Genomic DNA, 24,469 nt, shown 5'->3' with positions numbered 1-24,469 from the left:
CCACTGCACTCTACCCGGGGTGACAGAGTGAGACTCTGTCTAAAAAAAAAAAAAAAAAAGAAAAGAAACTTCCAGTGAAATGGAAGGTCATGACAAGGGCTGTGAAGAAAATACACAAGCAAAGGGAACAGAGCAATGGAGTTACTGATTCAAAATGAGGAGCTTCTGGGAAGTGGTGAGGTTTCATTTTTGGTCTTGGGAGCTGGGTTTGTTTTGTCATTGTTCTTTAAAACTGGACCCACACTTTTGGAGGCCAAGGCGGGGGGATTACTTGAGGCCAGGAGTTTAAGAACAGCCTGGGCAACATAGACCCCATCTCTACTTTTTTCTAAAAAGAAAAAAGAAAGAAAGAAAAAAAAACTGGACTCATAGGTAAAGTCCATGAAAGAGTTTTTTATTTTTTGTTTTTATTTTTAGAGGCAGGGTCTCACTCTGTTGCCCAGGCTGGAGTGCAGTGGTGTGATCATAGCTCACTGCAGCCTTGAACTCCTGGGCTCAAGTGATCCTCTTGCCTCTGTTTTTTTCTTTTTTTCTTTTTTTAATACATGAAAGGGCAATTCCTTCAGATATAAGGATATTTGTGGGTTCAGAATTCTCAGACTCATTTATGTCTGCCCAATATTCCCATTCCAACCTCAGGGACCCAGTATTTCCAAACCAATGCCCTTATCTTAGCATAAGAGACCATTTGGGGTGTGCATTTAAATGACTTTAAAATTCTGTAACCCATACACTCGGGCCTTGGGTCTGATCACCTACATATATATAAAAAAAAAGATTCCTTAAAGCCACCAAAACAAAACAAAATGAAACAAAAAACCTGTGCCTGTGTGCATTTACACCCTTAGAATATTCCTTGCAGCAACAAAATTGAAAACCACATAAAGGGCCATCAGTAGGAAAATGGACAATTAAATCTTGATCTACTGATTTGTACAGTGGGAATATGATATTGCAGAGAAAAGGAATGTTCTAGAGTCACTTATGTCAACATAGACTAATCTCAAGAATATATCATTGGGTAAATAGCAATGAGTGGCAGAAGAACATATCAGTGTGATACATATGCATATTTTTCTTGTTTTAGTATGATTTTTTTATTGTTTATTTTTATTTTTTAGAGACAGAGTCTTGGTCTATTGCCCAGGCTGGAGTGCCGTGGCATGATCATAGCTCACTGCAGCCTCAGACTCCTGGGCTCAAGTGATCCTCCTGAATTGGCCTCCCAAATTGCTGGGATTACAAGCATGAGCCAGTATACCCAGCCCAGGGTATGTCTTTATCCACATTTTCATACTGAATCTCCACAGCTGCCCTGCGAGACAGTCTTTTCGCCATATTTTCTCAGACTCTGAGAGGAGCAGACATGTGCCCTTGGCCTTGGCAAACAGACTCCAACTCCAGAAACAGTCTGACCTGTCTGTGCCCATCTGCTAAAGAAAAAAAAAAATTCTAACAGTGTTAAAACGGTAAGGAAGACTCTATTCAGGGCTACACAATAGAGGTATTGCAATAAGGGAGAGAAATCAGGCTCAACTCCAAATACAGCAAAGACAGCTGGGGATTAATAGCCAAAAATCAGAGTGAGGGGGTCGTGGAGGGAATATTATTACTAAGAGGTGATATCAAGGGTACGAAGAGTCTTGCTAAACTGATCTAACAAGATTCTTGCTAAAGGCAGGGCAAGGATTTATACGCCAAAAGTGGGGGATGAGGAACTTCATCAGATATTAAAGGTGGGGGATGACTTAGTAGGATCCGTTGCTAAAACTGGCCAGGCCAGGCCAAAGACAGGCTCAGGGTGATGGTCAAGGACTGGTCAAAGCCTAGTCCAGAAGAGGGCTCAGAGGACTAACGTTTGACTAAAGTTTGGTCAGAGAGAAGTCTTTGTCATCTCTCCATGCTTCAGTTTCTTCCTCTGCGAAATGGGCATAATAAGAGCCCCCACACAGAGGGCTGCTGCCAGGATTAAATGAGATGATGCAATGTAAAGCGATCAGCGTGTAGCCTTCTCAGTTAATGGCAACCACTGGCCCAGTGGGGATGTGAACTCAGATCCGGTGGTGGGAAGTCCAAGCTGCTACCTTGACCGCTAGGGGGCCTCAGATGACCAGGCTGCGGGTGACAGGATGGGGACAGGAACTGGTAGGTCAGGAATGCCTCCCGGAAGTTAAGGGGGGAATCCCAGCCAGCAAGATGGAGTTGGCCAGGTAGAGCCGAGAGAAGGGAAGTGGGACGGGATGGAAGGGGGAGCCACAACGCAGGGGGTTGGAGGACTGAATGGCGTCCGGGTGCAGCCTTGAACGCCGAGGTGAGGACAAGAGCCTACGCCCAGGGTCAGGATCATATACACCTGAATTGAGCACAGAGCCCAGCCAAGAAACCCAGGATCTGGCCACACCGACCCCAAACCCTGCTCTCCCGCCTACTTCCGTGTTTCCGTCCCACCCGGCGGCAGCCAATCGCAGACGTTGTAGTGCATCTGGGAGACGATTCAGCCAATCGAGGCTGAGTCACGGGTAACACCGAGGACCAATTGAAGCGCCGCCATCGCGGCGAACTGCCCAATGGTTGCGTAGGAAGGGGGTTCCAGGGCAGCGGCCAATGGGCGTGTGCGTTTCAGGCGGCCAATGGGAGGCGGCGTCTCGGCGGCGAACCAGCTGCGGCTCCCCGCGGCGGCGGCGACGGCAGCGGGGCGGGGTCCGGGTTCGAGTCCAGAGTCCCGGGGAAGGGTGAGTCTGGAGGGGGGCATGGAAGGGTCGCGCCCAGGAGGTCATCAGGAAGGAGGCGCGGGCACTGGCTGCGCTTGGCAGGCAGCACTTGGATAGGAGTACCCCCTGCCTCAGGTCTGATCCGATGCCCCGTGGGTGCACAACCCCGTTCCTGCCCCTGCCAGCTGGCTTTGGAGGTTTTGCGGGGCCGAGGGTGCAGCCTTCCCAGGTGCGGACCTCACCCCGAGCCCATCTTCAAAGCCGGGTCTGGATCCAGTGGGGACGAGGGAGGAGGAAGTGAGCACCGGGAAAGCCCCATCTCGGGGATCCCGTCTCAAACATTAGTAGATATTAACAGCGGGCATTTATTAAGCACTTACTGTGTGCCAGGCCCTTCCCTTGCCCCATCTCGTTGAATCCTCCCAACAACCCTTTGAAGTAGGGACTTACATACCCATTTTCCAGATAACCAAACAAACTCAAAAGAGGAGCCAAGTCCTGAGGGATCTGACTTTCTGCCATTGTGACATCCTCCTCTTCCCATCACTGTTTGTCTTAAACCAGCGACATCAGTGGAATCTGACAGCCCTGCTATGACCATACCGGAGACCTAACCTTTCACTCAGGGGGCCTAGGCCCTGGACTGGGGGAACAGAGCTGGACCCTAATCCTCCTAGCAGTCAGCAGGGACTGGAGTCACTCATGTGGCGGAGGGGTAGGTGTGGGGGACAGGGATCGTGGCCTAAAAGAGAAAAACAATAACAGTGATGAAATTAATCATAATTATTTTATTCTCATTTTGGTCATTATTTGTTATTTTTTTTCGTGTCTACATCAAGGTCTGAACTGAACGTGTAACATGCAGAACCGCGTTGAAATGTCACAACCATCTTTCGATGGCAATATTCCCAGCACCTCCGTTTTCCAGATGGGGAAACTGAGGCCCAGAGTGGCTGAGTGACTTGCTATAGTTGACACAGGGAGCTCTAGGACTCATCCCCCAGGTCTGTTTGACTACGCCTATCTGCTTGGTGATTTCAGGGAGGTGGGTTCAGAGTGGATTTTTATATTGGTACATATTTGTCAAGAGAGGGGAGGGGCCGAGCACAGTGGCTCACGCCTGTAATCCCAGCACTTTGGGAGACTGAGGTGGGAGGATCTCTTGAGGCCAGGAGTTTGACACCAGCCTGGGCAATACACCAAGACCTCATTTCCACAGGAAAAAATTTTTTTTTTTTTTTTTTTTTTTTGAGAGAGTCCACTCGGTTGCTCCAGGTAGAGTAAAGTGGTGTAATTATAGCTCACAGCAACCTCAAACTCCTGGGCTCAAGCGATCCTCCTGCTTCAGCTTCCCGAGTAGCTGGGACTACAGGCATGCGCCATGACACCCAGCTAATTTTTCTATTTTTAGTGGAAACGGGGTCTCACTCTTGCTTAGACTGGTCTCGAACTCCTAATCTCAAGCGATCCTCCTGTCTTGGCCTCCTAAGGGTGCTAGGATTACAGGTGTGAGCCACTGCACCCAGCCTAGAAAAAAATGGAAAAATTAGCCAGGCATAGTGGCATGTGCCTATAGTCCCAGCTACTCCGGAGGCTGAGGCGGGAGGGTCGTCTGAACCCACAAGTTCGCGGCTTCAGTGAGCTATGATTGAGCCACTGCGCACCAGCCCGGGTGACAGAGTGAGATCCTGTCTCTTAGGGGGAAAAAAAAAGAGGGGTGGTTTTGGTGTTATCATTGATGACAGATCTACTAGGTGGGGACGCGTACCCCAACCCTGTCAAACGAATGTGGAAACTGAGGCTCAGAGAGAGGAATTGGGTGTCTAAAGTCACACAGTGAGGGGGACCTTGAATCTTTGAGGTGCTAAAGGGGGCCTCCAGGTGAGGCCCGGGACCTGACGGACTGTTCTTTCGCAGCCGAGCCAGCCAGGAGGAGCATGCCTCTGTGCCAACGGCGGGGCTCCAGGGGCAGCAAGCCCGATGTGAACGGAGCGCAGCCTCTGGCTGCCATGGGAGGCCTGAAGGTGCTTTTGCACTGGGCTGGCCCTGGTGGCGGGGAGCCCTGGGTCACCTTCAGCGAGGGCTCGCTGACTGCAGAGGAGATCTGCATCCATATCGCGCACAAAATCGGTGAGTCAGGGGCATCGACCCCGTCGGGGCTGGGTGGGGGGTGCAGGCAGCCGCTGGGCCCCGTCCATCCATCTGCCCATTCATTCAGCAACCATTGAGTGAGCACCTACTATGTGCCAGCCCCAGATGGCTGCCTTTGTAGAGCCGATATTCTAGTAGGGAAGACAGCAGAAACATAATAAATGAATGGCCAGGTGCGGTGGCTCCCACCTATAATCCCAGCACTTTGGGAGGCTGAGGTGGGAGGATCACTGGGGACCAGGAGTTTGAGCCCAGCCTGGGCAACATAGCAAGACCCCATCTCTAAAAAAAAAAAAAATAGAAAAATTAGTTAGATGTGGTGATGTGTGCCTGTAGTCCCACCTACTCAGGAGGCTAAGGTGGGAGGATCACTTAAGCCCAGGATTTGAAGGCTACAGTGAGCTGTGATCACGTCACTGCACTCCAGCCTGGGCGACAGAGCAAGATCCTGTCTCTAAAACAACATAAATAAAATAAAATAAATTTTAAAATAAAAAAATAAGAAAACCACATGGGAGCGTCCAGAGATGATGGAGGAATATTAAGCAGCGAAGAGAGACGGGGCATGCTGGGGGTGGAGAGAGGTTTCTCTGAGAAGGTGCCACTTGAATAACAAGTTAAGGAGGTGAGAGCAGGAGGCGTGGTGATATCTGGGCAGAGGGAATAGCAAGTGCAAAGGCCCTGAGGTGGGAACTTGTCAGGAACAGCGAGGAGCAAAGGGAATGAAGGGGAGACAGGAGGATGTGAGAAGGCAGGTTGTATATGGGCTTGTAGGCCTTGGAGGGGACTTTGGATTTTATTCTGAGTGACATGGGAGCCCCAAAAGGTTGTGAGCCTAGGAGCAACATGGCTGGACTTGGGTGCTCACGGGCCCCCTCTGGTGGCAGTAAGGGGAACAGACTGGGGAGGTGAAGGCAGGAGACAGGCGAGTAGGACAGAGGTGACCTCTAGGTGAGACATGAAGGGGGGCAGGTAAACCAGGGCCAGATCTTACGGTAAGTTATATGCCAGAGGGAGGACTTTAGAGTTTAGACCTCCTCCTGAGAGCAGTGGGGAGCAGAACCCCCGGAATGGCTTAGAGAAGCTGCAGGTGATGTGCTCAGAAGTACGATTTCACCTGTTGGCGGAGGGAAGGCCTCTCTCCAAGGAGGCAATGCTTATCTGTCCCTTCCCCCAGAAAGCCCCCTTAACCCTGCACCACAACACCCTACTACCAGATGGGGGCGCTCCAGTGGATTTCTGCATCTCGTACTTCCCCATCCATGGCTGATTTGCAAAGGACCTGGACAGGTTAGCTGGGTGGCGTGAATGAGACCCAGCAGAGGGAACAGCGTGCGTAGAGTACCGGGAGAGCTTGGTCTGTTGGAGGAAGTGAAAGACCTTCAGGGTGACTGGGGTTTCAATTTGGACAGTTTGGAAGGGGAAGTGAGACTTGAAACCAGAGCGTAACAGGCAGAAGCAAAGTCATGGTTACTCAGTGCTGGGGTGGGGGGCGGAGTTGGGCTTTGGGCTTTCTCACAGGGCAATAGGGAGCCGTGGAAGGTTTAAGCCAGAGAGCGAAGCAGTCTGATTGGTTCTTTAGGAAGTCTCCCAAGGAAGATATCCTCCCTTTGCAGCAGGCAGTACAATTAAACGCAATGACTTCACATCATCTAACATAGTTGAAATGTACATTCCCAGAGGCCATATAGTTCCACTCCTGGATGGATATTCACTCTACAAACACTCAGCTTATGTGTCCCAGGGGACACCTATGACAGCATTCAGAGCTGCCTCGTTTATCATAGTTAAAAATAGTGGCCAGGCGTGGTGGTTCACACCTGTAATCCCAGCACTTTGGGAGGCTGAGGCAGGAGTATCACTTGAGGCCAAGAGTTTGAGACCAGCCTGAGCAAGAGTGAGACCCCCTCTCTACAAAAAATAGAAAAATGAGCTGGGCGTGGTGGCGCATGCCTGTAGTCCCAGCTACTCAGGAGGCTGAGGCAGGAGGATCGCTTGAGCCCAGGAGTTTGAGGCTGCCGTGAGCTATGATAGCACCACTGCATTCTAGCCCGGGCAACAGAGTGAGACCCTCTAAAAAAATAAATTAAAAAAAAACAAAACACCCTACTGTAGCATGACAAGTACATTGCGGAAGAACGTCTGTAGTATAATACCAGACGTTTCAAGTCTGTGACATTCAAGACTAGACTGCAGAGGCCATGAAAGTGATAAACACTCCTTCGGGAGTATGGTGACCACCTCTTTGCAGGAGGAGAAAGGAAGAAGGTGTAGACAGGAGCTTCAGTTGTGCTTGTCAAGTTTTATTTCTTTATCTGGTAGCTGGTACGTACATGATCATAAATTATTCTAAAGGGACTATTTTAGATAAAACTCCAAAACGATATGTAGAATAAGAAAGAAGGCTTGGGTGGCTACGGAGAATGATGGCAAATTTGCAGGCTGGCCTAGAGTTGAGCTTTGGATTTGAAGATGGCAGATGGATCCTAAGAACATGGAGGCTGCAGAAAGAGCAGGCCTTGGTGACCAATCTGCTGTGGAGGGGAGGGGAGGAGTTGAGGACAAGGACCACGTTCCTGGCTCAGAGAACTGGGCAGAGGAGGGGCAGGTTTGAGGTCCACGGATGAGATATGTTTGGAACAAGGCCCATCTAAGGGGGCCTGTGATTTTCACAGGGAGATGCCGGGAGGAGGTTGCATGTGTCTTTGGGGCTGGAGTTTAGGGGAGACACCTAAATTGCCGGCAGTTTGTAGAGTCGTGTCAGTCAGGCTAAGATAGGTTTTGCTGCAGTAACAAGCAATCTTCCAAATCTTCCTGCTTTAAGACAATCAAGGTTTACCTAAAATCAAATGCAGGTTGGATGGTTCACCTCCATCTTCACCACCTGGCACAAGGTGCCTTCGAAATCCCTGGGACAGGGAAGATGGTAAGAGGGTTTATTTCCAGGCTTGGAAATTTGTCTACCTCCCATTGGCCAGAAACCAATCCAATGGCCCCATCCTAGCTGCAAGGGAGGCTGGGAAATGCAGTCCTCCTGGGAGGCCACAGCATGGTCACCCACGCATTGTCCTCTGCCGATGAGCAATGTGAGACTGAAGCTGTAGGCAGGGGAGGTGGCCCACGGTAGGAGTGTAAAGAGAGACAGAGAATCTGGGGGTCCTCCCAGCTGATGGCATCAGGTGACCTGACCTTGACCCCATTGCTCCCCCCAATGCAGGCATCACTCCTCCCTGTGTCAATCTCTTTGCCCTCTTCGATGCCCAAGCTCAAGTCTGGCTGCCCCCAAACCACATCCTAGAGATCTCCAGGGACACAAGCCTGTTGCTGTATTTCCGCATGAGGTAGGTCGAGGCCCCTTGGAAGGTTTGTCCCCTTCTGTTCTGGAGCTGATCTGAGTGTGTACTAAGCCCCCAGCTGGGCCCTTTTCTTCCTGCAGGTTTTATTTCCGGAACTGGCATGGCATGAATCCTCAGGAGCCAGCCGTGTACCGCTGCGGGCCCCCAGGCACCGAGGCTTCCTCAGAACAGACAGAGCAGGGGGTGCAACTCCTGGACCCAGCCTCGTTTGAGTACCTCTTTGAGCAGGTGTGAGCAGGGCTGGGGAGGGGAGGCAGGACTATTTATGGGGGACTTAGGAGCAGTTGAGGAGCCCCCACTTCCCTCCCTGATTCAATATATAGCTAATAGGTTTCAACTCATGTCATCTGGGATCTTTTGGTTGCCTGAACCAATTGAGTTTGGGTTGAAGGGGAAAGAGTGCTGTGATTGATTAGTGATGTCTGCCACAGGCACGGTATTGGACAGAGGTGGAGTGTGTGCTGTATATTTGGTCTTTCCAGAAAACAGTGATCTCTCCCGTCCCCAAGGTGGCTAGAAACAGTAAACCAGAGTCCTCTGGCTAGAGAGTAAATGCATTCTCATGCCTCCTTTTCTGCCCTACTCTCCCATCCCCAGGGCAAGCACGAGTTTGTGAATGATGTAGCATCACTGTGGGAGCTCTCAAACGAGGAGGAGATCCACCACTTTAAGAATGAGAGCCTGGGCATGGCTTTTCTGCACCTCTGCCACCTTGCTCTCCACCGCGGTGTCCCCCTGGAGGAGGTGGCCAAGAAGATCAGGTGTCTGGGAATGGGGTGGCTACACTGCCTAGGTGGCAGAGGGCGGGAATGCCCCAAACATCTGGGAGCCAGGGTGGACTTTGCATATTGCCATGCCGTTATTCATTTAACACTTACTAAACACCTACTAGCACTAGTTTTTTTGTGTTTTTTCCATCTGTTTTAAAGGCAGGTATAGGCCAGGTGCAGAAGCTTATGCCTATAATCCTAGTATTTTGGGAGGCCAAAGCAGGGTGATTGCTTGAGCCCTGGAGTTCAAGACCAGCCTGGACAACATAGCAAGACCCCATCTCTACAAAAAATAGAAAAATTAGCTGGGCATTGTTCCATGCACCTGTAGTTCCAGCTACTTGGGAGGCTGAGGCAGGAGGATCACTTGAGCCCAGGAATGTGAGGTTACAGTGAGCTGTGATGACACCACTGCACTCTAGCCTGGGCAATCGAGTGAGACCCTGTCTCAAAAAAGTTAAAAAAACAAAAACAGGTATATTCCTGAATGGCACCAGTGCTAAATGTTGCGGTCACACCAGTGAACAAGTCAGACAAAACTCTCTACCCTCTTGGAGCTCCCATTCCATGGAGTCAGGCAATTAACAAAATACAAAAGTGAAATGTACAGGCCTGGTGTGGTGCCTCACTCCTGTAGTCCCAGCCATTTGGGAGGCTGAGACAGGAGGATCACTTGAGCCCAGGAGTTGGAGGCTGCTGTTAAACTGATGGGGAAGGAAATTGGAGCGGGGAGGTAGGGACTTGGCAGACCCTCAAAGCCCATTGGCTTTGAGAACTCATTCGAATTCAAGGGAAGGAAGGAGGCAGGAGTCTGGGGAGCTGAGAGCCAGCTCTTCTCACTCCCACCAACAGAGCTGTGGTAGATCCATGCATCACAGTGAGGGTTGGGCAGTCAGGGCACACTGCCTGGAGGAGGCGGCACAAGAGCTGGATCTTTCAAAACTGGCCATTCTCTCTGGGCACTGTGGCTCACACCTGTAATCCCAGCGCTCTGGATGGCCCAGGTGGGAGGATCGCTTGAGGCCAGGAGTTAGAGGCTACAGTGAACTATGATTGGAGCCACTGCACTCCAGCCTGGGTGACAGGGCAAGACCCTGTCTCAAAAGAAAAAAAAAAAGACAGCCATTTTTCTTGAAGCACGTGTTTTGCCATACCTATCCTGTTATTGCTCTGAAGGACGAGGGCTGTGGCAGCAAAATCCAGAGTTCTGGGAAGCCCAGAGGAGGGACCCTGTGCAGCCTGGACATGAAAGAATGCTTCCCTGGAGGAGGCAACTTCTGTGCTGAGACCAGAAGTTGAGCTGGTTGCCAGACTGCACTGGCAACACATTCTAGGCAGAGGGGACAGCATACATGAAGGCCCAGAGGCAGAAGGCGGCAAAGACCTGTGTCCAGGGAAACTGAATGTAGAAATTTGTAATGGTTTTTTTTTTAAGACAGGGTCTTGCTCTGTCGTCCAGGCTAGAGTGCAGTGGTGTCATCATAGCTCACTGCAATCTCAAACTCCTGGGCTCAAGCGATCCTCCTGCCTCAGCTTCCTAAGTAGCTGGGACTACAGGTGTGCGCCACCATGCCCGGCTAATTTTTCTATTTTTTGTAGAGATGGGGTCTTGCTATGTTGCCCAGGCTGGTTTTGAACTCCTGGCCTCAAGTGATCCTCCCGCCTCGGCCTCCAAAAGTGCTGGAATTCCAGGCATTTTCCACTAGGCCCCGGCCAGCGTGCCTATTTTCTAGATGAGCTGAGGCTCAGAGAGGTTAAGCCGCTTGCCCCATGTTGCCCGGCCTGGCCTGCCACACAGGTCCCTGACCGGCCCCTCCCTGTGGCCCCCACAGCTTCAAGGACTGCATCCCACGCTCCTTCCGGAGGCAGATCCGGCAGCACAACGTGCTGACGCGGCTGCGCCTGCGCAATGTCTTCCGCAAGTTCATCCGGGCCTTTCAGCCGGGCCTCCTCTCCCAGCAGGTGGTCATGGTCAAATACCTGGCCACGCTGGAGCGGCTGGCGCCCCGCTTCGGCACGGAGCGCCTGCCGGTGTGCCACCTGCGGCTGCTGGCCCAGGCCGAGGTGGAGCCCTGCTACACCCTGGACAGCGGGCAGGCCCCCACGGACCCCAGCCCTGAGTCTGCTGCCGGGCCCTCCACCCACGAGGTGCTGGTGGCAGGCACCAGCGGCATCCAGTGGCGACCTATACAGCCGGAGGTGAGCAGGGCGCCTCTTGCGCTCTGGGGGTCCAGGTAGGGCTGGGGTGGGGATGTCCGCTCATCTTCGAGGGTGGCTGAGGTGGGCCCTCTCCCCATGTGGCTCTCGGCTGGCTGTCCCCTGGGGTCTGTTCCTTGGAGAGTGTGCTACATCTGCCTGCCCCCCGGGGTCCTGATTTCTGGGGTCTGCACCTCTGGGAAATCCCTTTTTGGGGACCTGGCACCTGGGGGTGAGTGGACCGGGATTCTCCACTCTGCCTTCTCGGAGGTTGCTGGCACGTGTTATCTCTTGGGGGTGGGTCCCTGTCCTGCCTGTGACACCTGGATTCCTGGGAGGGTGACCTGAGGTGGTCCCTGGCCCCTCTGGCTCACATCTCTCCCCTGAGCAAAAGTGCAAGGGAAACGAACAGGCGTAGCCTGCTCCAACCCCCTGCCCTACACACTGGGTGTCCAGGGCTCTAGTGGCGGTGGTGGCAGCAGCAACATCAGTGGCAGCATCGGCAGGAATCCCCATGCCAGCCTGTCTGGGAAGAAAGCCAAGGTGCACGAGGCGGGCGACCTGCCAGTGGACGGGCCGCGGGAGCCGCCGTGGGCCTACTTCTGCGACTTCCGGGACATCACCCACGTGGTGCTCAAAGAGAGCCGCGTCAGCATCCATCGGCAGGACAACAAGTGCCTGGTGGGTCCCCGCACAGGAGTCGGGGGGCCGGGCTGGGGGCTGCTCTGGCCTGGGCCGCCTGCCTGATGTGACGCGCCCCTGGCCTGCAGGAGTTCAGCCTGCCCTCCCGGGCCAAGGCCCTGTCCTTCGTGTCGCTGGTGGATGGCTATTTCCGCCTGACAGCTGACTCCAGCCACTACCTGTGCCACGAGGTGGCCCCCCCACGGCTGCTGATGAGCATTCAGGATGGCATCCACGGCCCCCTGCTGTGAGTGCCCGGGGCCTGTCCTCGTGCTTGTGTCTCTGTGTGAGTGGCCGTGTGTGTGTGTGTGTGTGTGTGTGTGTGTGTGTGTGTGTGTGTGTGTGTGTGCGCATCCAGACTTCGTGTCACCACTTTAGTGGATGTGTCTGTCACTTGTCCCAGCTGGGTTGTGCCCCCCTGGACAGGTGTTCTGTGTCGTTGTTACCAAGTGTGTGTCCAGGAGTGGCCCTGGGTGGCCTGAGGGTGTCCCATTGTCCCCCCTTCCCCAGGGAGCCGTTTGTGCAGGCCAAGCTGCGGCCCGAGGACGGCCTGTACCTCATGCACTGGAGCACGAGCCACCTCTACCGCCTCATCCTCACGGTGGCCCAGCGTGGCCAGGTGGGCCTGGCGGGGGGACCTGGGCTGGGGCTGGGCACGCTCGCTGCCTGGACCCTTGCTCACCGCCCGCACCCCTGTCACTCCGCACAGGCCCCCGGCCACGCACAGAGCCTGCACCTCCGCAAGTTCCCCATCGAGCAGCGGGCCGGGGCCTTCGTGCTGGAGGGCTGGGGCCGCCCCTTCCCCAGCGTGCGGGAGCTGCGCGCCGCCTTGCAGGGCTGCTCGCTGCGGGCCGGGGACGACTGCTTCTCTTTGCGCCGCTGCTGCCTTCCCCGGCCGGGAGGTACGATGACAGGCATCCGCCGGGTGGGGGTGGCATCTCTGCCCCATGCCAGCCCTCAGTGACGTCGCCCCTGTCCCCAGAAATCTCCAACCTCATTGTCATGCGGGGGCCTCGGGCCAGCAGCAGGCAGCTCAACCTCAGCCAGCTCAGCTTCCACCGTGTCGGCCAGGACGAGATCACCCAGGTGGGTGGCGGGCAGGGGCCGGGGCCCCAGAGAGGTCAGCTGCCGACTGTCCTCATGGCAATGTTCCGTGACTTGTTCCTGTAGCTGTCCCACTTGGGCCAGGGCACGAGGACCAACGTGTATGAGGGTATCCTGCAAGTAGAGGGCGGGGACCCCGAGGAGGGCAAGGTGGACAGCAGGGACCCCCTCGCGCCCGGCGGGAACTGCGGGCAGAAGCTGCGAGTGGTGCTCAAAGTGCTGGATCCCAGTCACCACGACATTGCCCTGGTGAGTGACACGGGGCCTGCATGTGTCTGCGGAGTAGGGCGCAGGGGGCAGGATGGGAGGGGTCGGGTTCGCAGCCACCTGACCTGCCTGGTCCCCACAGGCCTTCTACGAGACGGCCAGCCTCATGAGCCAGGTGTCCCACGTGCACCTGGCCTTTGTGCACGGCGTCTGCGTGCGCGGCTCTGAGAGTGAGTGGGCCCCGCCACACCAACCCCCTGTTCCTGGCCACCCCCCACTTGTACCCACTCCCTGGGTGGCACCTGACCCTCAACCCTCAACTTACACCCCAGCCTATGATGACTTCTCCACTCTCCCCTGCACCCTGACCCTGGGCTACACCTTGACCTTCAACCGATATCCCCAGTCCTGACTATATTCCAGCCCTCAACTTACATCCCTTGACCTTGCCTGCACCCTGACCTTTGACCTATACCCTAATTCCTGACTACATCTCAGTTAACATCTGCCACCCATGTGACCTCCACAACCCAGCCCCTGTCCACCCTCTGACCCCATCGGCACTAGTGCCCCGGGCAGACCCCAGCCCTGTTGGGACCCTGACATCCAACCCTACTGAAGGCCCAGCTGCAGTGTACCCCAACTCTGCATGGGCCTCAAAACTCCTGTACAGGTGACCCCAGACCCACCAGTCCCTCAACCCCATGGGTGTACATTTCTCTTACTTTCACCTTGGCACTGGTCCACGCCCAGACCTGCATCTTCCTGCCTACTCTGGAATCAGCCTTTTTGGGTTTTTTTTTTTTTTTTTGAGACAGGGTCTTGCTCTGTCACCCAGGGTGGAGTACAGTGGTGGAGTCACAGCTCACTGTAGCCCCGAATTCCTGGGCTCAATCGATCCTCCCACCTCAGCCTCCCGAGTAGCTGGGACTACAGGCGTGCATGACCGTGCCTGGCTAATTTTTTATTTTTTTGTAGAGATGGGGTCTCACTATGTTGCCCAGGCTGGTCTGGAATTCCTGGCCTCAAGTGACCCTCCCACCTCGGCCTCCCAGAGTGCTGGGATTACAGGCATGAGCCACTGTGCTCGGCCTGGCATCCTAACATCACTCTGCCCCAGCCTCGAGCGCCCCACTTCCCCACTTCCGTAGTCACCTTTATCAATTGAACTTCACCTTCCTCAATGCCCCAGCCCACCTGGACTCACACACCACTGTCCACCTGTGCCTTATGCTGTGCCCACTGCAGCCTCTGCCCCATCTTGCATTTCTCCTCTCCCCAAACTCACTCCCAACCCAGACCAAACCCTGCCTACACCTCTGCCCTGACACCTCCCCAGCCACAAGCCCAGTCCCTGAGTCCAGACCTGCCCCTATCCCTGCCTCCAGAGGGCGGAAGCAGGCAGGCAGCCCCTGGAGCAGCTGTGTCTTTGCAGACATCATGGTGACGGAGTACGTGGAACACGGGCCCCTAGACGTGTGGCTGCGGCGAGAGAGAGGCCACGTGCCTGTGGCCTGGAAGGTGGTGGTCGCCCAGCAGCTGGCCAGCGCCCTCAGCTACTTGGTGCGTGGCCTGTGCCTGGGGCCCTTGGCGTTGGGGAGGGCCAGGGCGGTCTTGGCATTGGGGTGGGAGGCTTCCACCCTTCGCTCAGTCTACAAGAGGATCCTGGCGGATCTTTCCATGACCCTTCTCTGCCTAGTGGCCGAGGGCCTTGGGGCCTGGCTGTGGCCTCCTCTGACTGTCTCTCCCTCTTACCCTTCCTTCTTCCAGCCCCTCCTGCTCTGGTCACCCCAGTTTCCAGAGCGCCCCCTTCACCTACTCATTCAGTGTTTACTGAGCACTCTCTGTGTTCCAGGCCCCATGCTAGATCCTGGGGACACAACAGAGAACAAAACAGACCAATCCCTGTCCTCAGGGAACTGGCATTTTAATCGGAAGAGACAAATAAGGAACAATGAGTATGTGACACAACATGTTAGAAAGTAATAAGAACTACTAGGCGTAGTGACTCATGCCTGTAATCCCAGCAGTTTGGGAGGCCGAGGTGGGAGGATTGCGTAAGACCAGGGGTTCGAGACCAGCCTGGGCACTATAGCAAGACCCCATCCCTTAAAAAAAAGAAATAAAATTGTAAGATAAAAAGCATATCAGTAGAGACAAGGGGTTGCTACAGTTTGAGAAAGGGGTGAAGTTTTAAATAAGTGGCGCCTGAAGAAGATTGGGGGGGAGCTCTGAGGGTTCTGGGGGAACAGAATTCCAGGCAGAGGGAACAGCCAGTGCAAAGGCTCTGGAGAAGGCATGTGCCTGCGTGGGTTTGAGGAGAGCCTTGGCCACCAGCTCTGGGAGAACAGGAAGTGCCCCCACAGTCCCCAGTGCTATTTGGTCATGGTGACAGCGTATTGGTATCCCTATAGTGACCATGATTGTCTTCTTCACATTGGATGTCCCTGGTGGGGGGGCCCATGGTTTAGGGGTTGGGAGTCAGGTCTGCGCCCCTCCCTCGTGGCCACATCCCTCTCCTTCCCACCCCAGGAGGACAAGAACTTGGTTCACGGTAACGTGTGTGGCCGGAACGTTCTGCTGGCACGGCCAGGGCTGGCGGAAGGCACCAGCCCCTTCATCAAGCTGAGTGACCCAGGCGTGGGCGTGAGTGCCCTCTCCAGGGAGGGTGAGAACCCGAGCAGGGCTGGGCACAGAGAGGGGCTTCCTCTCCTCCTCCCACCCTCAGTGACCTCTGACCCTGGCCCCCAGAGAAGGTGGAGCGGATCCCGTGGATGGCCCCCGAGTGTCTGCCTGGCGGAGCCAACAGCCTGAGCACCGCCGCCGACAAGTGGGGCTTTGGTGCCACCCTCCTAGAGATCTGCTTCGATGGGGAAGCACCCCTCCAGGGCCGAGGCCCCTCCGAGGTACGTCCAGGGGAAGTGGATAGAAGCCAGGCCAGGAAGGGACAAGTGTGAGATGCTGCAGCTCAGCTCAGCAGAGTCAGCAGGACCAGGGTCCAAGTCCTGGCTCTGGGGCCATGAGCAAGTTGTCACCCCTTTGCCGATGCCTTGTCTGCAAAATGGAACTGGCCAAGAGCAGGCGCCTGGCTGGGCCAGCCCCGCTGCTCTAGGGACCTGCCTCTGCTTCTTGGGGAAGGGGTGGGGGAAGATGGGGGGAGCTGATTCCTGTGGGTCCCCTCCCCTGCAGAAAGAGCGTTTCTATCAGAAGCAGCACCGGCTGCCTGAGCCCTCGTGCCCTGAGCTGGCCACACTCACCAGTCAGTGCCTGACCTACGAGCCAGGCCAGAGGCCGTCATTTCGCACCATCCTGCGCGACCTCACTCGGCTGCAGCCACACAGTGAGCTACCTCCCAGTGCTGGGACCCTGGGGAAGGGGGTCAGGGCTGGGGTTCCAGCTGATGCACCCATAGTACGCCCAAGGTCTATGGCTGGGTATACAGTGGCTCAGGGTGTGTGCTGCTTTCCAATTCTCTTAGAGGCTGTCCTGAGCTGTCCTTGTCATTAATGCTTGCTTGGGGAGAGGCACAACTTCTTTGGATATGAAACCATCACAATTTTGTTCTTTTCTCAGTGAAGTGTCTGTGCTCTCTACCCAATCTCAGGACATCCAGGTGTCAGTTTTAATGCGGCCCACTCTGCACATGTTGGACGGGAACTGTGATTTTTCCGCTGTTGCAAAAATATGTTTTCTTACCTCTGGGGGCGGAGGCTGGTGGAGCAGCGGCCACTCTGGGACCCCCAAGCGTGGGTCCGCTGGGGAAGGCGCCAGTGTCTGGCCTCACTGGGGCTCTTCCAGATCTTGCTGACGTTGTGACTGTAAACCCGGACTCGCCGGCGTCAGACCCTACGGTTTTCCACAAGCGCTATTTGAAAAAGATCCGGGATTTGGGCGAGGTGAGGGCGGGCCCTGGGCTGCTGGAAGGCACACGTGGTGGGGGAGGAGTTTGGGATTGAATAAAGTCCGGCCTTAGGGTGGTTTGGGGTAGGACGGGGTGGGGCCGTGGCGTAGAAGACCCTCAGCTTTGAGCGAGGCCCTGGGGAATTGGAAGAGGTCTGGGCTCCCAGGAGACCCATCTACACGGAGTAGGTGGGACCTGGAACTTTTCAAATGGCTCTGCCTGGGGGGCGGAGCCTGGGAGCTCGGGGGTGGGGCTGACCAGCCCTCCCGCGCACCGTCCAGGGTCACTTCGGCAAGGTCAGCTTGTACTGCTACGACCCGACCAACGACGGCACTGGCGAGATGGTGGCTGTGAAAGCCCTCAAGGCGGACTGCGGCCCCCAGCTCCGCTCCGGCTGGAGGCGGGAGATAGACATCCTGCGCACGCTCTACCACGAGCACATCGTCAAGTACAAGGGCTGCTGCGAGGACCAAGGTGGGCCGGGCTGGGCGGGGCCTAGCTGTGTGGGGGCGTGGCTAGAACGTGGGTGTGGTCGAGTTGGCTAGGCCAATTGGAGCCTCTCAAGCCCAGGCTGGAGGACGCGGTTGTAGGCACCAGACTGCCTCCTTCCCACCTCGGGGGTGCTGCCTGGTGGACCCCGGATGGGCAGAGCCACCGGCAGCTCACTCGCGTGGGGACGGGGTACAGGATGGGCCCTTCCCACTTAAGAATTGGGCCTACCGTGCCTGGGTCTTGGGCTTCCCTCCCTACTTTGGAGGGGGCTCTGCATGGCTCAGGGTGGGCTGTCCCCGGTCCCTCCCTCTGTCTCCGCCCGGGCCGCCCCTCTCTGCGCCAGGCGAGAAGTCAGTGCAGCTCGTCATGGAGTATGTGCCCCTGGGCAGCCTCCGAGACTACCTGCCCCGGCACAGCGTCGGGCTGGCCCAGCTGCTGCTCTTCGCCCAGCAGATCTGCGAGGTGGGTCGGCCCTGCCACTGCTTCCAGAACTCCCCTCCTCTTGGGCCTGGCCTGGTCTGAGCCGTCCAGTCCCGTCTGCTCGCCCGTCCCGCCTCCGCTCGCTTGGTCATGTCCAGCAGATCCAGCCCCACCCAATGGCCTTCCCCTTGCCAAGCATCTCTCGTCTGGCCCCGCCCCTGCTTTCGAGCCCCGCCCCCTTTGCTCGGCCCCCACCTGTCATCCTGTGCTCTCTAGCAGCCGGTCCGCAGGCGTGACCTGATTGTCCCCCAGCCCTCCTGGCTGCTGAGGCCCGCCACCGCGGGCCCACCCCTGCCCCACTGATCCTGACTCGCCCCGCCCCGCCACCAGGGCATGGCCTACCTGCACGCGCAGCACTACATCCACCGAGACCTCGCTGCGCGCAACGTGCTGCTAGACAACGACAGGCTGGTCAAGATCGGGGACTTTGGCCTAGCCAAGGCCGTGCCCGAAGGCCACGAGTACTACTGCGTGCGCGAGGATGGGGACAGCCCCGTGTTCTGGTGACCAGGAGGGGCGCACACTGGGGGTGGGGTGCCAGGGTCATTTGGAACAGGCAGGGTGGAGGAGACCGATGCTGGATCTGAGATGATCACCCTCCCCCAGAGAAAAAAAATCCAGTAGAAATGGGCAGGGCCTAGAGAGGTGAGGGGGTGGGACCAGAGCTCAGCGAGGCCAGGTGGGCGGGGCCAAGCTGGCCTGGACAATTAGAGTCTCACCCTCACTCAGGCTGTGCCCTTAAGGGTGGGTTCTAACTGAGGCCAGAGAGGTCCCTTAGTTCCAGCAGGGGGCTGTAGCCTGGTCTGACCCCCAAACCCCGAGTCTAGCCCGCAGGCCTGAATGTCCCCTCCCCCTAGGTATGCCCCAGAATGCCTGAAGGAGGGTAAGTTCTACTATGCGTCCGACGTCTGGTCCTTCGGGGTCACCCTGTATGAGCTGCTAACACACTGCGACTCCAGCCAGAGCCCCCCATCGGTGAGAGCCAGGCCCCCGCCCCAGAATTTGCTAGAGGAGTTAGACATGCATTCACATCCCAGCTCCTCACCCTAACAAGCGCTTAACCTACCTGAGCCTCACAGTCCTGATCTATAAAATGGGCAACTTACAGTGCAGGGGGCTTTGATTGTGACAGAAACCCCACTCCAACTGATGTGGGCAAAATAGGAACAGCATACTCCACCGTTTACACACTGCATGGGAAGGGGCGTGGCCGAGGGTATGGCTTACACTGGACCCTCAGGTGTCATCAGGAATCCCATTTTCTCAAACTCTCTTCTCTGTGGTAGCATCTCCCTCTGTTGTGGCAACAGTGCACCCCAGTCCTCCAGCACCCAAGCCCGTCAGTTGCAGGGTACCAGTGGTCCTCCTTCCGCATGATACTCAAGACTTCCTCTGATTGGTCCACCTTGGCTCATGTGTTCACCTATGCGGCCAATCACTGCATAGCCATGGTGCACAGTGATTGGCCAGGCCTGGACTGGAGGGAGGAGCCCAGAATATGTTAGGGGTTTGTTCCGAAAGCCAGAGAACCTTTATAGAAGAAAAAGAAGATTCTGGGCGGATAAGAACGACTTGGTGTAAGGCTTTAATAATAGCAGACACCTGATTCAGACTTACTCTGTGAATATTAGTTTATCCAACTTTCACAGTAACCCCAGGTGGTAGATGCTGTCACCCCACTTTAGGGCTGAGGAAACTGAGGCCCAAGAGAGGCAAAGTCCTAAATCCAAAGTCATACAGCCGAGAAGTGTGGAGGTGGGATTAGAACCCATGCACAGCCGTGCGTGGTGGCTCATTCCTGTAATCCTAACACTTTGGGAGGCCTAGGCGGGAGGATCACTTGAGGCCAGGAGTTTGAGACCAGCCTGAGCAAGAACGAGACCTCGTCTTTACAAAAAATAGAAAAATTACCCAGGAGTAGTGGCGTGCACCTGTAGTCCCAGCTACTTGGGTGGCTGAGGCTGGAGGATCACTTGAGCCCAGAAGTTTGAGGTTGCAGTGAGCTATGATGATGCCACTGTGGCGCTGTAGCCAGGGCGACAGAGCGAGACTCTTGTCTCAAGAAATGAAAAGACGAAAAAGCAAAAAAATAATAATAATAAATAAGAGGAAAAAAAAAAGAGCCCACGCAGTCTTCACTATCTCTTGAAAAGAATTCGTCTTGTTCCTACTATAGAAATTCATTGAGCTCATAGGCCACACCCAGGGCCAGATGACGGTGCTGAGACTCATGGAGCTGCTGGAACGAGGGGAAAGGCTGCCCCGGCCTGACAGATGTCCCCCTGAGGTGAGCCCCCCCTCCCCGCGTCTTCCCTTACCCCCACTATCATGGTATGGAGAGAGCCGCCACCACTGCCCGGATGTTTCCTTCCTAGATCTATCTTTTCATGAAGAACTGCTGGGAGACAGAGGCCTCCTTCCGCCCCACCTTCCAGAATCTCATACCCATCCTCAAGACAGTCCAGGAGAAATACCGAAGCCAGGCCCCTTCGGTGTTCAGTGTGTGCTGAGGCCCAGTGGCGCCTCCACTTGAGGGGATTGGACCAGGCAGTACCCACAGAGTGGGCCCAACATGGTGAAATCAGCCTCACCTACCCGCTGTGCCTTATTTCTGTCTGTTCACCTCCGTGAACTGACTTTCCATCCATGGCCATGAGCCCAACCATAACCCTGAGGAACCCAGGACAAGCAGGGAGCGAATCAGGCCTTTAATCCCCTAACTCCCACACTGGGGTCCACCATGTCCACTAGCCATCGTGCCGGGACGATAACTACTTGTTAAGTGTACACAGTACTTGGTGAGCACCACGTGCCACATAGATAAGACTGCGAGTTTCATGCTTTCATTCCTGTGTGACCTCAGGCCAATGGCTTCACCTCTGTGGGCCTCCATTCTCAACATGCAGTGGTCATGCTTGCTACCTCATAGGACTAATGTAAAGATCTAATGAGGTGGTATATGTAACATGCTTAGCAGAGGGACATGCAAATAAGTGTTTAATAAACATTCGATATGATTGTTATTCTGGTGATTGCCAAACTGTTTCTACGTACTGGGTGTGACTTAAAAATGGATTATGGAGTCAGACTCATTTGTGAAAGGCAGTTAAAATTTTTTCTTCTCCATAAAGGACTTCTAAAGACTTTATGCAGGCTGGACAAGGTGGCTGATGTCTGTAATCCTAGCACTCTGGGAGGATTGCTTGAGTTCAGGAGTTTGAGACCAGCCTGAGCAAGAGCGAGACCCCATCTCTACCAAAAATAGAAAACATTAGCCAGGTGTGGTGGCGTACGCCTGTAGTCCCAGCTACTTGAGAGGCTGGGACAGGAGGATCCCTTGTGCCCAGGAGTTTGAGGTTGCTGTGAGCTAGGCTGACACCATTGCACTCTACCCAGGGCGACAGAGTGAGACTCTGCCTCAAAAAAAAAAAGGACTGTATGCCTTGCAACTTTTCTAACTGAACAACTCTATGCTATTCTAATGACAGATGCTTTTAATAACATTTTTCAAAATTAAATATTCATTATAACTTGAAATCTTTTGGGAGGAATAGGTAATATTGACGTTCTAAATTCCAAAAGCGTGTAAAAGTAGACAGTGAAATGTGTCCCTCCTCTGTCCCTCAGCTACCACTTTCTCTTCCGTGGAGACAACCAATGTCATGGGGTTTTCTGTGTTTGCTTCTAGTGATATTTTACCCAGATAGAAGGAAATCTGCATACGTATTATGTTTTCCCATCTTGTGAAAATGGTAGCACATTCCATACACTGTTCTAATCTGTATCTTGCTTTTTTTTTTTTTGAGACAGAGTCTCAGTCTGTTTGCCTGGGTAGAGTGCAGTGGCATCATCATAGCTCACTACAACTTCAAATTCCTGGGCTCAAGTGATCCTCCTGCCTCAGCCTCCCCAGTAGCTGGGACTACAGGCACCCGCCACCATGCCCGGCTAATTTTTCTATTTTTAATAGAGATGAGATCTCGCTCTTCCTCAGGCTGGTCTTGAACTCCTGAGCTCCAGCGATCCTCCCACCTCAGCCTCCCAGAGTGCTGGGATTACAGGCGTGAGCCACCGCGCCTGGTCTGTATCTTGCTTTTTTCCCCCGCATAACAGGTCCTGGGGATGGTCCCATATATCAAGATATACGGAGTTTCCTGGTTGTGTTTTATAATTATGTTGTAGCCCATCATTTAAACGTTATCAGCATTCATTTCCTACGGGTTTTTATGTAGTGATTTCCAGTCCTTTGCCATTCCCATCGCGTTGCTGCAGTGAGCAACCCAGGACACACACGCTTCACCCACATCCTAGGATAGCTGTAGGTCAAATCCCTGGCGGGAGCAACTGGCTTCAGAATCTGGCTGGTAATTTGGAACGATGTCACCACCGAGATATGCTTTGATGTTTGGCAGGGCAGGTCTCTCCTCATTCTTTCTCTCAAAATGATCTTGGCTTATTCTTATGCAGTTATGTGCTTTAAAATTAACAAACTTACTTTGTTTCGAGCAATTTTAAGTTTACAGTAGAGTGGAAAGTATAGACTTCCTAGGTGTGTGTGTGAGAATGAATGAACCCCTAGTTTCCATTAGGGTTCACGCTTGGTCTTGGTGTTGTATATTCTGTGGGTTTGGACAAATGTATAATGACATGTGTCCGCCATGATAGTATGTTTTTTGTGGGGGTGGGGGTGGGGGTCTTCCGATGAGGACTGGAAAACCTGCTAGACAAATTCTTAAAGAGCTGTGACACTCTCCCTTATTGTATTATACAGAGTAATTTCACTGTCCTCTGCGCTCTGCTACTCCTCCTAACCTCTGGCAACCACTGACCTTTTAATTTATTCTCTGCATAGTTTTGCCTTTCCCAGAATGTCATCTAGTTGCAATCATACACCGTGTGGCCTTTTATGATTGGCCACTTCCGCTTAGCGATATGCATTGAAGACGCCTCCACATCTTTCCATGACTTGATAACTCGTTTCTTTTTAACGCTGAATAGTATTCCACTGTCTGGATGTACCATGTTTTAGGTATCCACTCACCTTCCGGAAGACATCTTGGTTGCATCGAAATTTTGGCAATTACTATGAATAAAGCTGCTTTAAACACCCACCTTTTATTATTATAATAAACCTTTTATTATCGACCATTGATCAACATTACTCAAAACTAGACAGAGTAATGTAACTAACCTACACTTAACCACCAGGCAGTGTGGACAGCTTTCAACACCCATGGCCAGTCTTGTTTCAACTCTAGCCTCTACACCCACCCCTACAACTGGATGATTTTGAAGCCAATCTCAAACATAATAGTTTTTTAATGATTACAGTTTATTGTAAAAATGTACATATTGCATAGGAAAAAACCTACGAGAAGAATATATGCCAACATATTACTAGTGGTTATGTTTAAGTGGGGTGATTATAGGTGAATTTTATTTACTTTGTAAAAATATGGATAAATGTGTATAAAGTTTGGATTTAGGACTTTCTTCTATGTATTTTTTATTGATATAGTTATACATATTTTGAGGGTACTTATTTTTGTACATATACCCTGATTGGTACCGAATCAGGGTAAAGGGGCACCTTCCATCACTCAAACATATGGTTTCATCTATAAAAACTTTGATGTGTATCTCAAAAAGATATAACCACAAACAATAACCACAGTGTCGCTATCACACCAAAAAAGCCCAATAATTTTTCAATGTCATTGCATAGCCTGTGAGTGTTTAGATTTCCTCAATTGACTCTTAAATATTTGTGTTTTGTTTGCTTACACTGTGTTCAAATAACAAGGTCCACAATTGCATTTAGTTAAGGCCAGTTTTCTTTAAATCTCTTTCAGTCTGTGGTGTCCCCTTCCTCTCCTTTTTCCTCTCTTACAATATATTTGTGGACGAAACCAGGCTGTTTGCCCAGTAGACTTTACCAATCTGATGTCATCTTTGTGGTCTGGTTTAACACATTCCTCTATCCGGTGAACTCGATTGACCATAAACAGATTCAGTTTCTATTTTCTTGGAACATTTCCTTCATGCTCTTAGCAGGAAGCACACAAGTCCTCCTTGTCTTTCCTTGACATGAGCAGCTGCCAAGATTCATTAGGGACATTGTTTGTATTTTCCAACATTTAAAAAAATGTTTTTTCAAATTGTAAGAATTGTATGGTGAACGCCCAACATTCTATAATGACCATGTTGCTACATGTGCTTTATTATACTATATCTGTCCACTGGTCTGCCCATCCCTCAATCTGTCTCTTTGGATACAAATCAAAATAGATGGCTGTCTTTTTTTTTTTTTTTTTGAGACAGGGTCTCACTCTGTTGCCCAGGCTGGAGTGCAGTGGCATCATCATAGCTCACAGCAGCCTTGAACTCCAAGGAGACAGAATGCCACCAAAAGAATACAGT

General features: G+C 53.4%; 1 protein-coding gene across 2 annotated transcripts; it reads left to right on the top strand.

Annotated features, from left to right (window-relative positions):
• The first annotated feature begins 2,669 nt into the window (after window positions 1–2,669).
• Window positions 2,670–21,027, top strand: TYK2 (tyrosine kinase 2). Of its 2 annotated transcripts, XM_012641279.1 has the most exons (26): window positions 2,670–2,732; window positions 3,276–3,426; window positions 3,551–3,715; window positions 4,629–4,841; window positions 8,080–8,203; window positions 8,299–8,446; window positions 8,816–8,979; window positions 10,821–11,187; window positions 11,641–11,865; window positions 11,955–12,112; window positions 12,376–12,484; window positions 12,575–12,767; window positions 12,848–12,951; window positions 13,036–13,218; window positions 13,319–13,406; window positions 14,612–14,739; window positions 15,709–15,844; window positions 15,928–16,082; window positions 16,366–16,516; window positions 16,975–17,072; window positions 17,359–17,551; window positions 17,913–18,031; window positions 18,380–18,552; window positions 18,907–19,024; window positions 20,226–20,336; window positions 20,425–21,027. In XM_012641279.1, exons 4-26 carry the CDS (start codon window positions 4,649–4,651, stop codon window positions 20,557–20,559), a joined length of 3,573 nt encoding a protein of 1,190 aa, XP_012496733.1. In that variant the 5' UTR covers window positions 2,670–2,732; window positions 3,276–3,426; window positions 3,551–3,715; window positions 4,629–4,648; the 3' UTR covers window positions 20,560–21,027. The 2 variants fall into 2 exon arrangements, with proteins under 2 accessions (XP_012496733.1, XP_012496732.1); XM_012641278.1 differs by lacking the exon at window positions 3,276–3,426.
• Window positions 21,028–24,469: the final 3,442 nt, after the last annotated feature.

This window comes from Propithecus coquereli, unplaced genomic scaffold, assembly GCF_000956105.1.
Source record: "Propithecus coquereli isolate 6110/MARCELLA unplaced genomic scaffold, Pcoq_1.0 Scaffold164, whole genome shotgun sequence".
NCBI classification, from domain to species: domain Eukaryota; kingdom Metazoa; phylum Chordata; class Mammalia; order Primates; family Indriidae; genus Propithecus; species Propithecus coquereli.
The sequence above is the reverse complement of the archived record's forward strand: the minus strand, read 5'-3'. Positions and strand labels throughout refer to the sequence as shown.